The sequence below is a fragment of the Gobio gobio genome (assembly GCF_949357685.1).
Source record: "Gobio gobio genome assembly, chromosome: 4".
NCBI lineage: Eukaryota > Metazoa > Chordata > Actinopteri > Cypriniformes > Gobionidae > Gobio > Gobio gobio.
In genome coordinates, this window is record NC_137100.1 from 16847460 (window position 1) to 16868604 (window position 21145).

At 36.9% G+C, this 21145-nt stretch overlaps 2 protein-coding genes across 5 annotated transcripts in view; one reads left to right on the forward strand and one right to left on the reverse strand.

Moving 5' to 3' along the window:
- Window positions 1-2144, forward strand: part of srek1 (splicing regulatory glutamine/lysine-rich protein 1) — a 31858-nt gene extending 29714 nt beyond the window's left edge. For all 3 annotated transcript variants that reach the window (XM_079814316.1, XM_079814314.1, XM_079814315.1), the window contains one exon: window positions 201-2144. In XM_079814316.1, the coding sequence (XP_079670442.1) occupies window positions 201-356 (156 nt within the window). In that variant the 3' untranslated portion in view covers window positions 357-2144. The remainder of the gene's footprint in view (window positions 1-200) is intronic.
- Window positions 2145-5421: 3277 nt separating this feature from the next.
- LOC307124853 (interleukin-6 receptor subunit beta) overlaps window positions 5422-21145 on the reverse strand; it is a 30519-nt gene continuing 14795 nt past the window's right edge. For both annotated transcript variants that reach the window (XM_079814313.1, XM_079814312.1), the window contains exons 9-16: window positions 18656-18866; window positions 18311-18487; window positions 12831-12959; window positions 12130-12276; window positions 9144-9287; window positions 8863-8956; window positions 8697-8778; window positions 5422-6990 (exon numbers count right to left, since the gene is read on the reverse strand). In XM_079814313.1, coding sequence (XP_079670439.1) covers window positions 6394-6990; window positions 8697-8778; window positions 8863-8956; window positions 9144-9287; window positions 12130-12276; window positions 12831-12959; window positions 18311-18487; window positions 18656-18866 — 1581 coding nt within the window. In that variant the 3' untranslated portion in view covers window positions 5422-6393. The remainder of the gene's footprint in view (window positions 6991-8696; window positions 8779-8862; window positions 8957-9143; window positions 9288-12129; window positions 12277-12830; window positions 12960-18310; window positions 18488-18655; window positions 18867-21145) is intronic.

Here is a 21145-nt window from a genome sequence, read left to right on the forward strand (position 1 = left end):
TCCTACGTAAATCGCACGTACATCTCTGCTTTGTTGTTTATGATGAGAGTGCAGATTTCAGTGAGTAAGAGCGTGTGATTGGTTATAATGTGCAACGCGATTATTACAGATGCCTTTTGAGGAGACTTTCTGGTTTCAGTCAGATTTACTGAATGGAAAGTGTTGTTTGCTCTTTTCTGAGTCATGGTTTGATTTTGCAGATGGAAAGGAGCTACGAGCAGGTGGACCAGGAGTATGACAGTGACGTGGATGGGTCGGGCTCTTTGGGTAGTGACGACAGATCTCCTCAAGCTCATCTCAACGGCAGCTACATGAGCACTTACGCTGAGGAGGATGATCTCTCTGCAGCTGAGTGATCCACATGTACCCATAATGCCAAGTACAGTGATGATGTGTCTGGAGAGCACAGCATCGTGTATCATACTGTAACAACGGTCTCGCTTTTTAAAGTGCTTTCTCTTGTGTCCATTGCTGTGTGATTGTAGGCTTTTGAAAACATTTTCTACTGCTGTGAATATGCTACCTGTCATATGATATTCATATGGATGAAAATGTAAAGTTTTGGATAGATCTAGACTTTGCGGAAAGATGCGGTATAGAACGGAGGTGCTTGTATTCAGGTCACTTTTTTAATCCGTTTTGCATTTGTTTTCTTTTGCATGTCTCTTTGTGTTTACACTCTTGTGGAAAGATATAATTTTATGCTTATTTTTGATCCATCTTACTAAAACAAAGCCATTATTATTAGTGTGCATCTCAAAAAAGTCATGTTTTACCTCAAAATCTAAATAATGTATTTTGCATAAAGACAATGAAGCCTATTTTTAGGATGTTTACTTGTGATTATTTTCATGACATTTAAGCCCAAATTCCCCACAATTCTAATTCATTGCTATAATGTAAAAACAAATTTTTGTTTAATTAAAAAAACATATATTTATAATATAGTTGTATATAGTACCGGTCAAAAGTTTGGAAACATCACTATTTTTAATGTTATGCTCATCAAGCCTGCATCTATTTGATCAAAAATACAGAAAAATTGTGAAATATTATTACAATTTAAAATAATGGTTTTCTATTTTAATACACTTTAAAATATAATTAAATTTTTTTATTTTCAAAGCTGAATTTTCATCAGCCATTACGCCAATCTTCTGTCACATGACCCTTCAGAAATCATTCTAATATGCTGATTTATTAATAAATTATAAAAAAGAAAGAAAAAGTAAAAAAAAAAACAGCATTTATTTAAAATAGAAATCTGTTGTTCCAATATAAAGTAGAAGTCAATAGAAGAAATACTTTTATTCATGTGTTAAATTCATAAAAAGTGATGGTAAAGATTCATCTTCTTAGAAAATATCTCTATTTTGAATAAATGCTGTTCTTTTTATTCATCAATGAAAGCTGAAAAAAGTATCACAGGATATAGAAAGGGGGTTGGTTGATTAATTGTCATGAAAATAATGTCAGAAGTTGATTTTGTGGTACCTGAAGATTCACCCTCTCTACCTGGTCTTTCCTATCATTTCTATTTACTAAAGTAAAAAACACAAACATGCAATTATTACATGTGTAGAATAACACTCCAGTGAACTGTGTAGAAGCACAGTGCATGTTGAAAGTGCCTAGACAGAGACTGTGGCAACAGAATATTTAACAACTTGAGTAAATCAAGTCAAAAGGGGTTATTTATCTAGCAAAGCTCATGTAAAATGCATAGTTTTATCTTTATTTTTAACAGTATTTTGTTTGAACCAGTGTATACAGAGACCTTGAGAAATCTCTTCATACAAGTATTGTTGTGTGGCATATTCAGATGTTTTAATAGGTTTTCTAAGAAGCCTTTACCTATTGATGAGCACAGTAAAATTATTAGCAGGGACTGCTGTCTCATTAACTACAATTTAAAGCTTCTGAATATTATTTATTTTTTATATTAAGTCTTTTTGTTAAGTCTAATTTTGTAAGTGGGTATATAGAATTATATACAGTACTTGTTAGCAGCAGAACTAATATGAATAAGAACAAAGTGACTTTTCAATTGATTGATTTGTGAGCGGTGTGTTTCTGTGTTTAGAGATACATGTATAAAAGATTTTCCCTAACATAACATTGACATTAAAGAGGGTATACTTCAATTTATCTATATTACTGAAGTATGTTTTTCTAAATGTGCAACTCTTTACATTGTGTGAAGACCATGCGAGTGGTTCTTGCGCATGTAAAACTCCTGTGACATGCCAGATTCCTAGTTGTAAGTATGTAAAACATGAAAAACTTGAATGCTAAAAAAAATTATAAATTGTAAAAATATGTTTATTATACAGTGAAAGTAAATGAGAACAGGTTTTTACGCACTAAAAGGTGGCATTAAAGTGGTCCAAATGACTTGTATGCTAAATTGCAAGTCTTGTAATAGTTTTGTGTGAGAAACAGACTAAACGTTGGCATGAAATGGAAATACAATCTATACTGTATAGCTACACTATGATGCGTCACAATACAGTACACAGAGAAAAAGGGTGTCAAAATTGTACCTTCAGGGGTGCAACAGCTTGTCACTGGGGCAGTACCCTTAAAATGACATATTTGTACCTTTTTTACTTCTAAAAGGTGCATATTAGTACCTAAGAGTAAAAAATACGTGCCTTAAGGTAAGACTATGAACCTTTTTTTTTTGTAATTTTGAAGAAAAAAAATAGTGTAGAACTATTGCCGCTTCCTTTACATTGCAACTTTAATCGCTGAAAATACACATCGCTGGTGTTTAAAACAAGGTCCAATGTTTGAATAACGCATCTACAAACACAGGATTTGAGAGGTATTGTGGAGGGAAAGTTTATTTTTTATTAACTGTTTCTTAAAAAAAAGCAATCATATAGCTTCAGAACACTTAAAATATAATGCACATGTAGCTACTGCAATATGAACTGGTTTTATGGTGCGTTTTGCTATTTTTGAAGTTTCACACTTTCAGGCCCCATTCATTTGCTCTGTATGGTTTCCGTATAGCTTTTCTGCTTATGTCACTTTCTCACGCCACGTAAAACCTAAATATGTCAGAAAACATGCTACAAGTCGTTGCCGAAACAGGGTTGTGTTGCTGTGAGGTGCACGTTGAGTTGGAAAATATAATATATAGACTACTGCTAGTCAGCGTGGTGTACACCTCTCTGAATTTTTAAACTGACGGAGACGGCAGCAGGAAATGAAGCCACTACATTTCTGCTGCTGCTTCATAAGACGTAGTAATTTAGCACTGCGGCTACACGTTGGCTGCGTCTGAAAACTTATCAGGCAATGACATTGCAGGCAGCGTTTGCGCACGAAGGTATACGCAAAACTGATTTCAGACAGACTTAGGGGCCTGGGGACCTTTGGGCTTGAGTTTATGTTTGGGCCCTAACTACGCTACAAATGACCTCAAGTCGAACATTATTATGGACTAGCACAAAATAATAATAATAATAATAATAACTTTAATTTATATAGCGCCTTTCACAAGACCCAAGGACGCTTAACAAATAGCAAGGGAAGGGATGGACAAGGAGGGGGGGGGGGGGAGTAAGGATAAGAAGGAGAGAAACCAGAGCATCTATGGCCCATAGGCCTCAGTGAAGAGGTGTGTTTTAAGCTGGTTTTTAAAGGTTGCTAAAGAGCGGATGGCATGAGGAAGCTTGTTCCAGAGTGATGGTGCACCCACACAGAAAGCTCTATCGCCAAATATCCGTAGCCTGGACTTAGGGACAGTGAGCAGGTCCTTGTCTGAGGACCGCAGGGACCGAGCTTGACAGTACGGATGGAGTAGATCCGTCAGATACTGAGGTGCAAGTCCATGTAGAGATTTGTACGTCAGTAGTAGGAATTTATATTTGATCCGTGATTTAACTGGCAGCCAATGAAGCTTCTTTAGGATTGGACTAATGTGAGAACGGAGTTTTGTGTAGGTTAGCATCCTAGCCGCAGAGTTCTGTACATACTGGAGTCTGTCAGTAGCTTTGCTGGGCAGACCAAACAGGATACCATTACAGTAATCAAGTCTGGAGGTGATGAAGGAGTGGATAAGGGTCTCAGCTACAGAGTCGGAGAGGCATGGTCGGAGTCTAGAGATGTTCTTGAGATGGTAAAACGCCGTTTTAGTAGTGTGTTTAATGTACACAAAGATTTGAATATGTTTTGATGTTCCTAGAACAATTAATATGCCTATATGCTTTAATGCCTAGCCTAGTCAGATTTTAGCAGTAATATTAAATAGTCATTATAATACAATAAAATGCAGGATGTGCACTCTCAGGTGAGAGAAGATCAAGACCCTGAAATAACATTGAGCAATAGATCCAGAGAACAGTATTTTTAAATGTATAGTCATATCTGCAGGCGGTTGATCCTTTTTATATTTAGCATCTAAACTCTGAAACAGTACACTTCCTAGTATTGTTCGGGGAACAGACACTCTTGTCATTTCAAATCTAGACTAAAAATGCATCTATTTTTACACATTCCAGGTCCACCATCTGATCTGGATATGGCCCGGATCCAAAATAGTGTTGTGTAACTAATGATTTAAACTTACTTTAGCTGGACAATAACTTTTTTCTAGAGGTGATGTACAGCCAAAACAATCTCTCTCACGTTAATTTCCTATTATCACTGTAAAACTGCTTTGAAAACATTATATAAATGAAAGTGACTTGACTTGAATTGATATGTGTCCTCTTATGCCCGTCTTAAATTTAATCAATAAATTCAATCATAATACAATGACACTGTATGGCTATTGTTACCAATAAAGTGAAGTCAGTCTTAATAAAATCCATCTTTGGATTATACTTAATGCAGCTCAGACGTCTGAGCTGCATTAAGTATAATACAAAAATTTATTTTATTGAGACTGACTGGAAAAGATGGATTTTATTTATGGATTTACACAGTTTATTATAATTGCATAAATTATATTGAGATTAAAGTTTTAAAATGTAACAGAAATATCAAATGATTGAAATAAATGAAAATAACAGAGGTTCTGTAGTTTGTTCTATTTTAAGGTAATTGCGACTTTTTAACTCACAATTGTTTGGCGCACCAAAAATATTTTTGTCGCTTTAATATTGAACCACTCTACTCACATGAACTGATTTAAATATGTTTTTAGTACATTAATGGATCTTGAGAAAGGAAATGTCATTGCTGGCTATGCAGGCCTCACTGAGCCATCGGATTTCAACAAAAATATCTTAACTTGTGTTCCGAAGGTCTTACAGGTGTGGAACGGCATGAGAGTGAGTAATAAATTGCAACATTTTAATTTTGGGGTGAACTAAGCCTTTAAATATTAGCGATTTTCTCAATATTTTTTTTTTTGCACCCACAGATTCCAGATTTTCCAAATATTGTCCTATCCTAACAAACCATACATCAATGGAAAGCATATTTATTCAACTTTATATGATGTATAAATCTCAATAAAAAAATAAAATAAAAAACCCTTATGACTGTTTTGTGGTCCAGGGTCACATTTTAGGTAATATCATCTGATTACTTTTAGATTTTTTTTACCTAACACGTTTATCACATTGATTTGAATAGGATAATCTTGTTCCATATAATTATAAAAATACAAAGAGAAAGAACATGTATTCCATTCTTTATCAACAATGTGAAAAGTATTAAATATCAGGGTTTTCCAAACTGGGGTGTGTGAGGAACTGCAGGGGGTTTGTAAGCTGATTAAAAAAATAATCATAAAAAAAAGCTAATTAAATTTAATATTTTTTAAATTAAAATAAATCATTTTAAAATCCAATCAAAATAAAACACTTACTAAAAATGATCAAATATTTTATTTGTTTATGCTGTGAGACCTCTCAATTTTGTGTGTAATTACAGCCAGCTGACTAGTGGCTGGCCTGTGTTCAATTCCTCAAAACTGGAATTTTGTAGAAAGGAAATATTTTTAGGGAGAATCAATAAATTATGTAAATATGTAAACGTGTAATCAATAAAAAAGTAACTGTAGTATCATAAGAATTTTAAAAAGTAATATAATCTGATTACGTAATCTAGATTCAGTCATATCAAACTCCAGATCAAACTCCAATCCAATACACAAATAAGTGGATTTGTACTGACAGTGTGAACCTAGCCTTCGATGGAACGTCCCTTTGAGGTACAGCTATAGGGCTGTGTCATTGATGTAAGAGTCTTGTCAGAATTCACTGCCATGAAAAAGTGATTTATTCCATCTTTAATGGGAGGTGTTGAGTAATGGCTAAAACTCAGTCGGAAACAGGACAATGAACGTTGATGCCCTTAAACAAGGCTCCTAACCTCGGGTTGCTCCAGAGTGATTGTCTTTGTAACTTCTGTAAATCACTGGATAAAAGCATTTCAGAGCACTGTGATTTCTGGGCTCAAAACTTCAGCACCATTACATGCCCCTGATGGGTTATTAGACTGTCGGTTACTTGCAAAATAGGACTGCCGAATGTAATCCTGCCCTGGATGTACAGGAACAAATTCTGCTTTCGCTGTTTGGATGGATGGACCCTGAATCCCACTCATAGTGACCTGCTGGAAAATCTCCATGGTGGTGTAATCACTCATGAAAACAACAGCTGGTTGGGATGCTGGGATGAAGTCCGATCGTGTCATGTTGGAGACGGTCTCTCCAGAGTCTTTGCTTTCTAAGTTTGTAATGTCATTGACAACAGAAGTGCTCGAAGTGGAGTCTGTCTTACCGAAGTCCATAGGCAAGTCTCTGGGGGGGACTTGAGTCGGGGTGTCTGGGGGTGTGATCTCCTCCAGGATGAATGGGCTGTCCTCATCTTCACTGAGGAGGAGGAAAGTGGACTTCACACCAGCCTTAAAAATGTGAGGGCTGCTGAGAGGAGTCACCTCCCTTTTGCGCTCAACGACATACACTGTACTGGAATCACATCCTTCACTCTCCTCTAACCTCTGTCTGTTCATTGGCTCCAGGATACCCTGCAGAACATTTTAGTAGTCATAAAAGATCTCAACTTACAGAAAAGTTCCATGGTGTGTCCATGGCTTTTTAGACATGGTACCATTGTAACAGTTTCATATAAATAACATAGGAACATGATAATGCATTATGATTAATGGTAATCTATGTATTAAAAAATGCAATTCATATACTACTTTTGAAAATCTTAATAATAATAATAATTAATTACATTTATATAGCGCTTTTCTAGGCACTCACTCAAAGCGCTTTTACATAGAAGGGGGAATCTCCTCAACCACCACCAATGTGCAGCATCCACCTGGATGATGCGACGGCAGCCATATTGCGCCAGTACGCCCACCACACACCAGCTGATTGGTGGAGAGGAGACAGGGATGATACCAATCGTATATATATATATGGGGATGATTAGGAGGCCATGATGGACAGGGGCCAATGGGCACAGTTTTTTTGGCCAGGATGCCGGGGTTACACCCCTACTATTTATCGAAGGACATCCTGGGATTTTTAATGACCACAGAGAGTCAGGACCTCGGTTTAACGTCTCATCCGAAGGACGGTGCTTGTTACAGTATAGTGTCCCCATCACTATACTGGGGCGTTAGGACCCACACAGACCACAGGGTGAGCACCCCCTGTTGGCCTCACTAACACCTCTACCAGCAGCTACCTAGTTTTCCCAATTTGGTCTCCCATCCAGGTACTAACCAGGCTCAGCCCTGCTTAGCTTCAGTGGGAAACCAGTCTCTGGATACAGGGTGATATGGCTGCTGGCTAGGGTCTTAGGGTCAGTAAGATTTTTTTTTTAAACAAAATTGATACATTTATTCAGAAATTTAGAAATGAATTCAGAAAAAAATTTGCGGTGTTTATCGCTTATATTTTTCTTTATTCTGATCCATTGTACAGCACTTTGGTCAGTTGTGTGGCTGTTTTATAAGTGCTATATAAATAAACGGAACTTGAACTTGAAATGATACATTCATTTGTTCAAAAGTGACAGTAAAATCTAACACTGTTACCAAAAAAAACAACAACCCTATTTCAAATAAACACTGTTCTTTTAAACTTTCACAGGTTCCACAAAACTATTAAGCATCACAAATCTTTTCAACATTGCTAAAACAAAATAAATGATTCCTAATAAATATGTATTTCAATCATTTCTGAAGGATCATGTGATACTGAAGACTGGAGTAACGGGTGCTGAAAATTCAACTTTGCCATCACATAAATATACAATACAAATATTAAATAGAAAACTGTTATTTTATTTTAATATTTCAAAATATTGCTGGTTTTACTGTATTTTTGACCAAATAAATGCAGCCTTGGTGAGCATAAAACTTGAATGAAATTTTTCCTCAAGTATTATTTCTTAGAAAAATATTTTAACAAAACTGCTTCACAGCACCGTTTGCACATTTTATGAAAAGGTTAATTTTATGATATAATAAACTATTACTTTTTTGAGTTTTTGAAAAGGAATCGTAAAACCTTTCTTGAAAGTAATCATTAGATCTGTTCACTCACATGCATTCAATGTGTATAAAAGGAAATATGTTATTACTGTTTTCTTTATGGTTACACCATTAAACTTTTCTTTTATAAAAGTTCTTCAAAACCATGAAACAACGTGAATACAATTTTGTATATCCTTATCAAAAAGTATTGTTTCATCATTATATTGTCTCTTGCTTACCAATTCATAGCCAATTTCAATTTTCTGAACAGCATTGCTATTCTCAGGATTTGGTATACTCGGCCACATCAGTTTCTTGGCTCTGTAAAAATGCACATTGAGTACTACATTAGTTATTGGTTATATATTGCCAGTCTTTCGGAAAGTGAAATGCATGTGTCTTTACCTGTGCAGAAGCCGACAGCTGATGTGAACCGCTAGTAAAAATATTATTATTCCCACAATCACCGCAGCTATAATGCTGCTCAAAGCTGTGAATTCTGTAAGAATAAACCATTTTCTCAATACATATGTGACTTTTTTTAATCCATGTAATTAGAAAACAAACCTCCTGACAGACAGACACATTCTCAGACACATTTACTGCGTATCATGAACAGCTGTAAGGCAGGTAAACTTCGAACAGCAATGACAGACACCAGCATTTTGTGAGAAATATGAATTTACCCGGTGGGTTTGTGACAAAGTGTTTGAAATCACTGCGCTCTCCTTCTCCAGCCGCTGTAAATGCAGAGAGCTGCACGTGATACGCACTGTTGCTTTCAAGATTCAGCAGCTCAAAACAGTTTATGCTGGGATCCACTTTAAAGGCTGTAAATGTCAGATTTAATAGAAAACAGCCCAAATAAAAAAAAAAAATCACATTTATAACCGTATTATCGAGCATTTCGCTGATTCTTGAGAACTGGGGCAAAAAAGGTTTCATTCATTTGACATTAATTTCATTCATTTTAATTTCTTTTTGCCCTAGCACTTGAAACTCTCTGAAAGCATGGACTAAAAGCCTCAATATACTTCAAGCGAAACCGAAGTTCATGGTGTGTTCACACTTGGCATGTTTGGTTAAATTAAAACGAACACTGGTGCGATTGCTTTGTTTAGTGTGCATCATTTGAATAAGTGTGAATGCTGCCATCCGAACCCTGGCGAGAACCAAACAAGCAGACAGATACCGCTTAAAAGATGGGTCTTGCTCTGCTAACAAACAAACTCTGGTCCGGTTTGAATGAAATATAAACGCGGACCAAAGACATGTAAACAAACCAAAAACAGGACATGATGTAACAAGATGTGACCCTAGAAATGTTTTTCTCGTAGTCACAATGCTGCCAATCACAGTTCGGTACAGGCATCAGAACCCCATCTCCTCGCAGCAGATCTTTGTGTGTGATGGAGGGATTCCTGCTGTTTTGACTGCATATTTTATAAGCATAGAGTTCTTAGCTGGTCAAAATACCATCATACACTGTTTTGCCAAAAGCATTGGGACACCCCCTCCAAATCATTGAATTCAGGTGTTCCAATAACTTCTATGGCCACAGGTGTATTAATCAAGCACCTAGACATGCAGACTGCTTCTACAAACATATGTGAAAGAATGGGTCGCTCTCAGGAACTCAAGTGAATTCAAGTGTGGTACCATGATTGGTTGCCACTTGCGCAATAAGTCCATTCATGAAATTTCCTATTAAACATTCCACGGTCAACTGTTAGTGGTATTATAACAAAGTGGAAGCAATTGGGAACAACAGCAACTCAGCCATGAAGTGGTCGGCAAACTAAAATCACTGAGCGGGGTCAGCGCATGCTGTGGCGCACAGTGAGCAGAAGTCGCTGACTTTCTGCAGAGTCAATAGCTACAGACCTCCAAACTTCGTGTGGCCTTCAGATTAGCTCAGGAATGGTGCATAGAGAGCTTCATGGAATGGGTTTCAATGGCCGAGCAGCTGCATCCAAGCCTTACATCACCAAGTACAATGCAAAGCGTCGGATGCAGTGGTGCTGCACTTGACTGGCCTGCACAGAGTCCTGACCTGGACCAAATGAACTAAGTGAACCGAACTACAATTGTACATACCCAAACAGTTTACGAAAAAAATCTTCTTTTGTGTGTCTTAGAAAAAATGAACTAGGTGCTGAATCCTGACACTTGGGACTCGGAGAATGTGTAACATTTTGACCAGTTTTCATCCATAATGTATTTTCCAGACAACTATTAAAATCCATATATTAATATAATGCATAATGTCATAAGACCATTGCCAGATCTGATTTGTCTTTTCTTGAAATAATTCTAGAAATTTCAAGAAATATGGTGTTTTAGAGCGCTGTTGAAATTAAATGTATGAAACTTAATTAAATCTTTTAATAAACTTTACACTTATAATTTTAAATCTACTGTAAAATCCAAAAGTTGTTCTTATTAAGACTTTTAAGTAAACTTTACTTAATGTCCAATAATTTGTTGAAACTATTTAGTAATCTGAACTATTTGCATGCTATGCCTTCATTACTTAGACCTTAAACCCAAGTAAACATTACTTGACTGGTTTGAGTACCACAAAAAATTTTTTTAAAAAAAACAAGCGGGCAGGCAAAGTGTTTTTGAGGCAGGGCAAAAACTAATTTCACTCATTTCCTCCACTTTCTCACCATAATTGTGATTAGTGTTCCCTTTGGTTGGGCAACTTCATTCATATTATTGAAATTATCTTCCTATTAATGCAGCGATGCAACAAGAAATCATAGATACCTGATTTCAAAAGAAGGGAAGTAATACATTTTATTTATATATATATATATATATATATATATATATATATATATATATATATATATATATATATATATATATATATATATATATATATATATATATATATATATATATATATATATATATATATACTGTATATATAATAGATGTGAATTAACTATATTTAATTTCAAGTAATGACCCTTTAAAAATGTTTTGCTAATATTTATGGCATAACCTTTTAATTGGGTTGATAAAATCCCTCTATATTTGTGACAATAGCAACTGCTTGAGTGAGTCACACAGACTTCCACATTCAGCATGCAAAACACAACAATGGTAACAAGGATTTTTTTAATTATTTTTTTTTTTTTTATTAATAAGACCTTTACAATTTTATTTGCTGTCGTTATTGGGGTTATTCTACACTGTAAAAAAAAAAATCAGGTCTCCAATTGAAAATGTTCTAGTGACCGATCACATTTACATTTTTCAGTTGGCCAAATTGAATTTCACTGCCGCAATGCACTCTGGGAGTACACTTCCTCAGATCACAGATAGAATTAAGTTGACAAAACTTAAACTTTTAAGTAAGAACAGCTTAATGCAATTAAGTAATATTTACTTAATTGAATTAAGGCCACGAGTTTGCACAATTGAATTAAGTAAACTGAACAAATTTGTTTTTAACTAACTTTATAATAAAACATTTTAAATAACTAATTAAACAGTTACATGCCACCTGACACAGCGCAGGTTTCCTGGTATACAGTTGAGAAAATGAATCACATAAAATGAAGAATTTCTCAACAAGCCTGTCATGCTTTGTCCCAGTTCTCAAGAATCTCTGATAAGCATTTTATGATGTTGAAATATATAAAGCTGACTTCTACTCACATATTTCATTATAGTCCTCTGTGTAGTAGATCTTGTAGCCTAATAAGAATCCACGTAAGTCTTCCTCAGACACGGGACTCCACGTGATCACTGAGGAATGCTGGGTAATATTCAAAATGCTCACATTCCTGGGAGCACTAATAGGACCTGCAAAGCCCAAAAGTGCTTCAATTCAGTCAGATATAAATAAACACTTTATTTTACAGTGTCCTTGTTACATATTTTACATGTACTTACCATAGTAACAACAGTACATTTTGCATAATTGCATGCAACTAAACCTCAAACCCTAACCCTATAGTAAGTACATGTTTTTAATTAATATTGCTTAATACTTAAATATATAATTACACTGTAACAATGACACCTTTAAAAAAGTGTAACTATTCTGACAGTATATGCTATATTTTCAGCGTTTTACCTTAATTTTAAGCTTGCACATATTTCGGTAGCACATAAGCATTTTAACTACAAATAAATGCTATTCAAATAAACAATTTAGCTTTTTAGATTTTAGTTTCTTAACTAGCTTAACCAGCACAACGTCCTTTGTCAATCAGCTTAATAGGGATGTTTTGCTAGCGAAAAGCACAGATATAGGCTACAGATCAATAAACTACACTCCCAGCACAAACCAATATATATCAGGTTGGAAATGTATTAGCAGTTCTATTAGTAGTTTAATGAATATTTGGACTCACTTCCTTCACTGAAATAAGCTTGGGCTGTGCCATATGTCATCTCACTGTTGTTCACATTCTTCAGGTTGCAGGTGTCCATGTATGTTCTGTTGTGCAGGAAGAAATAATATCTCGTATAGGGCTGAAAAACTAAATTCAAAGAAGACCAAAAAAAAGTGTAAAACACTGTTGCACTTCCTAATGCTGTTAAAGGGGTGGTAAACCACGATTTCACTATTCTATCTTTAGCTAACGTGTAATGTTGCTGCTTGAGCATAAACAACATCTGCAAAGTTACAACGTTCAAAGTTTAAAGCAAAGGGAGATATTTGCTTTTAAAGAAATCAGTTTCTAAGAACTACAGCAAACGGCCAGTAGGCGACTACACACATTCCTCCAGGGTTGGTGACATCAACAGGCTCAATATTTACATAAACCCCTCCTCCGAGAATATTAAATAAGGGGGGGTGAGGCCATTTTTTATCGCGGCGCTGTTGTGGTATAAGTTAGTTAGGCTGGAGTGTTGTTGCCGCGATGCCAAGGAAACGCTGTTATTTTCATCCGGATTGCAGGTCTGGGGTACTTGCTCTGTTCAGCCTTCCTTGGGACGGGGGTGCGTTGCAGAGCGTTTAACATACAACATGTTATATGCACGTGTGTTTGAGTCAGCGGGGAATCAGGCGCGCGCAGGGCTCCCTGCAGCACATCTAACAGAGGAAAACATCCACCGTCTTCGCGATTTCAATGCCAGATTTGCACAACATCAGCTGCGTGAAAAAAACACTGCCGGTGCGTGGATGCACGACTCGCGCGCTGCACATTTCACGGAGGACAACACAAACTTCCACAAACTTCGCGAGTTCAATACAGGATATGCACAACGGCTTGTCCTGAAAGCTGGATTTACAAACAGAAGCTGTTCACGGGCCACAACCTGTAAGTCTGATTTATTTTTCATCGATGCGTTTTCCTGTAATAGGTTGTAGCAAGGAAGTAAACAGATGACAACGCTGTTCTGCAAACCAGTCTGTTAAATGCTCATTCATACTTAACGTTATCCGACGAACACCTAACGTTACAAACACTAACGTTAAAATCTCAACAGCGAACCTGACATTAGTGTAAATGATTCTTTGATTAGAGCTTTTATGTATTGTTTATCTACAGGCATGCTAAACATAATTCTGTGTGTGATTTGGCTAACTTACTAGTTAAAGCCAGTGCTTAGTGTTCGTTTTGGGTTAGTTCTTGCAACAGATATTTGGCTATAATCGTTCTAAAAATACAAAAGTTAAAGTGCCATTCAGTAGCGATCATTATAGATCCGCAGTCTTTACTCTCGAGGACTGAACAGGTTCTGCTCGATCATCTTCACTCAAATGTTCTGGGTCTGATTCGGGCTCATATGGTTTTATTGACGCCGTTGTTTCTTATACTGACCAAAGCACAGTCTACCGGTAAGGGGCGTGACGTTTCCGACAAACGTGCACTAGGCGTTTAGCGAATCAGAACACACTGGGCCAGCTAACCAATCAGAGCCCATCGCGTATTTTTGAGGGACTGGCTTCATACAACCCGGAAAGCATCAGACCGTTTTACAAGGAGGGACAGAGCAGTGTAGAATAAAGGTCAAATATATGAAAAATAAGGCAATTTTTTTTTTAAACGAAGCATGAACACGTTACAGTGCAGCCCACAAACACAGTCAAGCCTTCAAAACAATGTGTTTTACCACCCCTTTAATAAATACAATTCTTAATCACCCTAATCAATGTAAAATAAATATGAAAGTATCTATGCTGATAGCAAAGAATTACATAATACACAATAGTGGCCAAAAGTTATGTCTAGCCAAGGAAAAAATTATTTATGAAAACATGCAAAAACAAGAGAGAACCAATTAAATATTTATAAATGATTATGTTTTAGTCAATGTATGGTTTTTTCTGTGAGCTTTCTGTTATTCTATGCCTTTTTTGGTATGCAAAAATCAGATACATATTTTAACCATGTTTAGTGTTTTGTTTTCCCCTTTACATTTAAAATATTTTAAAAATCTAGAATATTTTCATTGTTGTTGTTTTAAATAGTAACAAATCTATCTATTTCTATTTGATGTAATCAAACTGTGCGTGCTTCCTTCATATGACGCCGTGGAATCAAAAGCAGTAGGTCGACGCCGTGTGGTAGGGCTACTATCAGAGAACAACTTGGACTCTATGTCAGGATCTATCATAAAGCAACCCTCTAGCACTCTAAAACATTAGCTTTAGCCATAGCACGCGTAACAGTACACACGGGAAACAAAGGCGGGATTAAACTAATGCATTTATTAACATCAAAATCTGTCTCCTTCGTAACCAATTCACTGCTCAACTGCTCTAAGACGGACTGATTCATGTCTTCCTGTCTCTTCTATTTCAAATTTACGCAGCTCAAAATCATGCCCAAAATCAAAATTTTTGTACCTCTAAGTCAGGGGTAGGCAAGTTCGGTCCTAAAGAGCTGATGTGCTGGAGAGTTTAGCTCCAACCCTACTAAGCCACCACACTATAAAACTCATGACTCCCAGCATGCATTTCAGCATTAAGTATGTCACCATTGTTGAGATTCATATGCTGATTCTTGATATCTGAGTGCGTCTAAACTTTTTTCTCCCTAGAGAAAAGGGATTGTATTTAAAAATCAAAATTCAAAATGCCTGATCTGTGACAAGAAAGTATTTTTGGTGAATATTATTTATTGATATTTTTAGTCAGTGATGAGTTTAGTCAACCATTTTTCTTCATGACAATTTTTTTTATGATTTCTTTTGATTTGAACAGATTTTGTGTTTTGTTAACACTGTAACAAAAACCCCAAACTCGCATACAAATCTCAGAGTCAAACTGCCCAACTAAAGAAAACACTCATCACCACAATGTTGACCAAGTATTTTCAATAAAACCAACATCTAAACCTCTGTTAATTCTCAATAAGAGCTTCTATAGATGTCTTTCAGGGTTGGAGTCAAACTCTGCAGGACAGCAACTCACTAGGACCGAACTTGCCTGCCAATGGTTTAATTGTACCCTAAGGACCAAGGTACAGTTATACGTTTTGTTCTTCAAGGAACAAAATTGTACCTCCACTGTATCTTTTTTTCTGAGAGTGTAGCTGTGTCTGCCTTGATTGTCTAACTCAACCCCTAATCTTCATGCAGGTTCTGCGGGGGGTTCTTATGCACTGAAAACCAGTAGGTTTGTGAGGCAATCTGCAACAGACAACCACACAAGCTCCTACTGACGTGCTTCCAAGATAACTGCTTTCACAGCTAACAATAACTGCAACAACAATTCCCTGCGACACTATTAAAACAATAAAAATAGGTGAAACCCAAAGGGGAACACCTCTTCAGCCTACCAGGGGAGCAAAGGCCACTATCTATAAAACAACACAGTGCACGAGATAAAACACTTACCTGCATTTCCTGTGAGAACAATATAAAAGAGTTCCAAAAAAATATGAAATAGCCGTGTCCAATCACGCACATGCTTCCGCTTATAATGCGCCCTAGAGTTACGCACAAAATTCCCAAAAGCACAAACTGGAAAACCCCCTTTGGCAACTAGTCACTACCGTTCCGCTCGAAACAAAGCATGAACAGGAAACAAAGAAAGTGGCGGAAAATACACCAAAATCCAATTTAACCAAAACTTTTTGACCATATACAATGTAAATAATGAGTAGAGCTTTTTGATACTATAGCGCAAAGCGTGGCAGCTGGCAATTTAAACAATTCAAATCAGCTAAAACTGAAATCCGAAAAAGGTTCCCAACCATATAGTTTTGCTTCAACTTGTTTTGAGCGAGGCAAGCCCACAACCAGTTCTTATTGACCATTATGTGTGCTTCAATGCACTTTCCTGAAACTACCCATGCGTAAAATCACTACACCCGCTGTTGCAAAACCACTCATTAAGTTATTTTCACTGTTTGGACTCCCTAAGGTAAACCAACCCGGGGACAGTCTTTATGTCCCTGGGCTGAGAAGCATCACCCACTGCTTCTCAAGTGCTTACCACCCGGAAAGTCAAGGCACACTGGAAAGGTTTCATCAGACTCTCAAGTCGTTGGTCTGTGCCTACTGCCTTGAATTTGAAAAGGAGTGGGATGATGGTGATCTCAAGTCCAATGCTCACATCGCTTCCAAGTTCATTGTTCCTAAATACAGGATCTTCGACCTGGAACGCCCTGCCTGCCTTGTTATAGGCATTACTGAACTCCCTGCCTGTTTTGTCTCAGCTGGAGTGGTTGTTCTAAGCTCCCTTGCCTCAGCCAAGGAGGCCGCAATTGAATACTCTGCTTTCCTTGTCTCAGACATCACTCCTGAATGTCCTGCCTGCCCTGTTATGGAAACAGAGGCCATTACTGAACCCTCTGCCTATTTTTACATGGCTCCTAAGGGCAAACCCTTTCTTTTCTGTGCTTTTTGTAACAATTCCGCCTGACCTGCCCTGGTGGTCTTCAGCTATGCCATGGGGATCTTCAGTCCCGTCTGCTCTGCTGTGGTGGTCACCAGCTCCACCTGCTCCACCGTGGTGGTCCTCAGCTATGCTTTGGTGGTCTTCAGCCCTGCCAGCTCCACCGTTGTGGTCACTAGCTCTGTCTGTTCTGCTGTGGTGGTCTTCTGCTGTGCCGTGGGGATCTTCAGTCCCATCAGCTCTGCCCTGCTCACCTGCCCTGCCACTTCCACCTTGGCACCCCAATCCGCCTCAGCCTTAGAAACCCTATGGTTTCTTATGAGTTGATTGATCGGTTCCAACGCACAGTTGGAACCGATCAATCAAATTCTTGTTTTACCCCTCAATATCTTCTGTATTTATATTCCCCTGTTTGGTTCAGTTCTTTATCGTTTGTGTTTTTTGTCCCTGCCTGTATTCCTGAGTGCTTTTAGTCTTTTGTTTGGATTATTAAAGTACCATTTGCACTTAGATCCTCACCTTAACCAGCCATGACAGGTATAACCATAGATATGGGAATAACCAACAGAGTTTCAAAAAGAGAAATCCTGTAGATGATCATCAGTGTCAAAATCATCAAGTCTCTTACAAATGTAAAAATGTTACTGTAAGAAAGACCAGTTTAGGTCAGATTGTCAATGGATCTCATATTAATGATTAAAAATAATTACAAATAATTAAAATAATAGTATTTATTTGACTAAAATAAATAATTATAATTAAAAACAGTGAGAAATATGTTTGAAAACTTTCGAAAATAATGATTAAGAATAAACAGTCCCATTTATTAAAATATATTACTAAATATCTTATTTTTTGTAATAGTTTTTAGAGTTATGATATCAATAATTACAACATAAAAACTAAGATTACATTCTTAAGAACTTTTTTTTCTTTTCAACATTTTGTACATCTTTAGTGTCCATTTACCCATTATACGAATATACTGTTAAAGTTATTTAATCCTACTTATCATAGGAGAATAAAAGGGATCAGTACTTCTCTTAGTCTCAGTTATTTCTCTGTAAGCCTGCTTCGCGTAGAATGATTGGAAAGCTGGTATCTGTCCTTTGGCCCACCATTCAACAGCGTAACACACGCTAGAGACCGAGCTGTTCCATGACAGACTGAAACTGTTGTTTCTGGTTATGTTAACGCTGAACAGCCCAAACAGATCTAAAAAAGAAAAGAAAAAAGAAGTAAATAATGCACGCATTTTCAACAGCAGCTTAGCAATTTCCTCATTAAATGTTCAAATATTTAGTGTTCACTCATTAGACATACAGAAAAAGCTAAGCAGAGTACTCTGCATGTAGCATAAAACAAAATACGAAAGGAATGTACCTCTCCACTCGTCCATTTGCTCAATGGCTATACTGGAAACAGGAGACGATCCAACATTGTTCAAAGCCACGACGTTAATGTTGTATGCAGAGTAAGACAGGATCAGGGTGAGAGATAGATCTTTAGTTTTGAAACTGTCCTGAGTGCCGCGATCTCCAGATACTTTCCTCACGGTCACATTGTAGTCAGCCACAGCCTCACTGTTTGCATACTGGAAGAAAGGATGATCAAAAAATCCTGATGTGCACTCTCAGAAAAAATGGTACACAATTGGTCCTTAGGGTACAATTAAACCATTGGCAGGCAAGTTCAGTCCTAGTGAGTTGCTGTCCTGCAGAGTTTGACTCCAACCCTGAAAGACATCTAAAGAAGCTCTTATTGAGAATTAACAGAGGTTTAGATGTTGGTTTTATTGAAAATATTTGGTCACCATTATGTTTTCTTTAGTTGGGCAGTTTGACTCTTAGATTTTTATGCGAGTTTGTGGTTTTTGTTACAGTGTTAAAAAAAACACAAAATCTGTTCAAATCAAAAGAAGCCATAAACAAAAATTGTCATGAAGAAAAATGGTTGACTAAACTCATTACTGACTAAAAATATCAATAAATAATATTAGACTTTTAAATACATTCTAGGGGGAAAAAAGTTTAGATGCACACAGATATCAAGAATCAGCATATGAATCTCAACAATGGTGACATACTTAATGCTGAAATGCATGCTGGGAGTCATGAGTTTTATACTGTGGTGGCTTAGTAGGGTTGGAGCTAAACTCTGCAGGACATCAGCTCTCTAGGACCAAACTTGCCTACCCCTGACTTAGAGGTACAAAAATTTACCCTTAAGGGTACCACCCCAGTGAAGGCCACTTGTACCTTAAAAGGTACAATTTTGAACTCTTTTTTTTTGAGAGTGTGTTCAGGATTCCTATGGGAATTTCGGACCAATTTTATATTAGGTGACCTTAATACTATGTATTAACATTTTAATTAATCATTTGATACAATGCACATATTGTGTACATACATGTTTTTACATAGGACATACATTAAGTACATAGTAGTTAAGGCTACCTAATATAAAGTGGGACCGGAACTTCTTTTTTTTTTTTTTTTAATCAATCTCAAAAGATCTTGGTAATACTTTAGCATTTCCTTACACCATTAACGAGTAACTACACAGAAACAAATGTGTAATGCATTATCAGCATTCTAACAACTAATATTAGCTAACAAGAAACCCTGATTTGACACATTTCTCCATGCTTTGGCACAAAATGCATTCAACGACAACATTTTTCAAATTAATTTCTCACTCAGACACAAACACCTCCAAAACTCTCTTTAGCCCAGTTTTCTTTTAGCTTCATACATGTCTCAAATCAACTCTTCCATAACAATAGCAAAGGGTTTCACCCAACAAACACACTTTGTCACTAAAGACACTAAAAACACTAAAAACAGGTAGCAGGAATAATTTTGTACTGTAATGTTAATGTAACATACATTGAAGTGAATTCTAAACTGTAGAAAGGTGTATTTCTTGTTTTTGACATTTTACAAAATAAATAATTAGTGGTGCTTGTGAAGGGAAGAATTACTATTATTATCTTACATACATTTTTCTTCTTCTTCCTTACAAGTTTTGCAACCTAACTCATCCCGCAGCGCTTTGTCAAGAATAAGGTGTCAAATTGTGCAGCTTATTAAGGACAACACTGCTCTGACTTTTATAAGCCATCAGGTGTACAATGTTCATCCAGTGGGCAAAAAATCCCAGACTTAACATTGAACAGAAGTTTGTGACATCATAATTCCACATCAGAATGTCAGAGACTTGTGACTTGTCATTTGACTCTGCAGCCAATGAGTATTGACATAACAATGACAAAACCACACCCTAGGAACCAGTTACAGCACCATGGCAACCACATCATAGATATCCATTGAAAAAAAAGGTGAGAGGGTTATGGAGAAAACTGGGTGGCCTCTTTTGACTGACATGTAAAATACCCTAGTAACTTCCTTGTGCCGAGTTTTGCAAGCACCACTTCTTAAGAAAATGTACATGTCTGGTTGTGTAATGCTGTTGTTTTTTAGGTCATCGTTTTATGAGTGACAAAGTGTGTGTCATGTTTTGAGTTTCTTTGTTAAGCCCTGGACACACTGAATGATTTTCGGCTGTACCAGATGAAAGATTGCCATTGTGAAACAATCGTGGCGATTTCTGTGATCGTGGCTCCTAATCAGTGGTCCTATGTCATACAGTGAGATAAGTTCAAAGATGGCCATTTTCACAGTCTTTCAACCAGAGATAGCCTATGATAATTTTCCTCTCCAGTGTCGGCTCCAGCCCCTGAGTCTGCTTCAGTGTCGGCTCCAGGCCCAGAGAGTGCAGCGCTGACCACTATGGCTACGGCTATTTTATGGGGGCTGCACACACAGCTGTAGTTCCTCCCTGGATAGTGGGTTAGGCACGCCAGATCCAAAA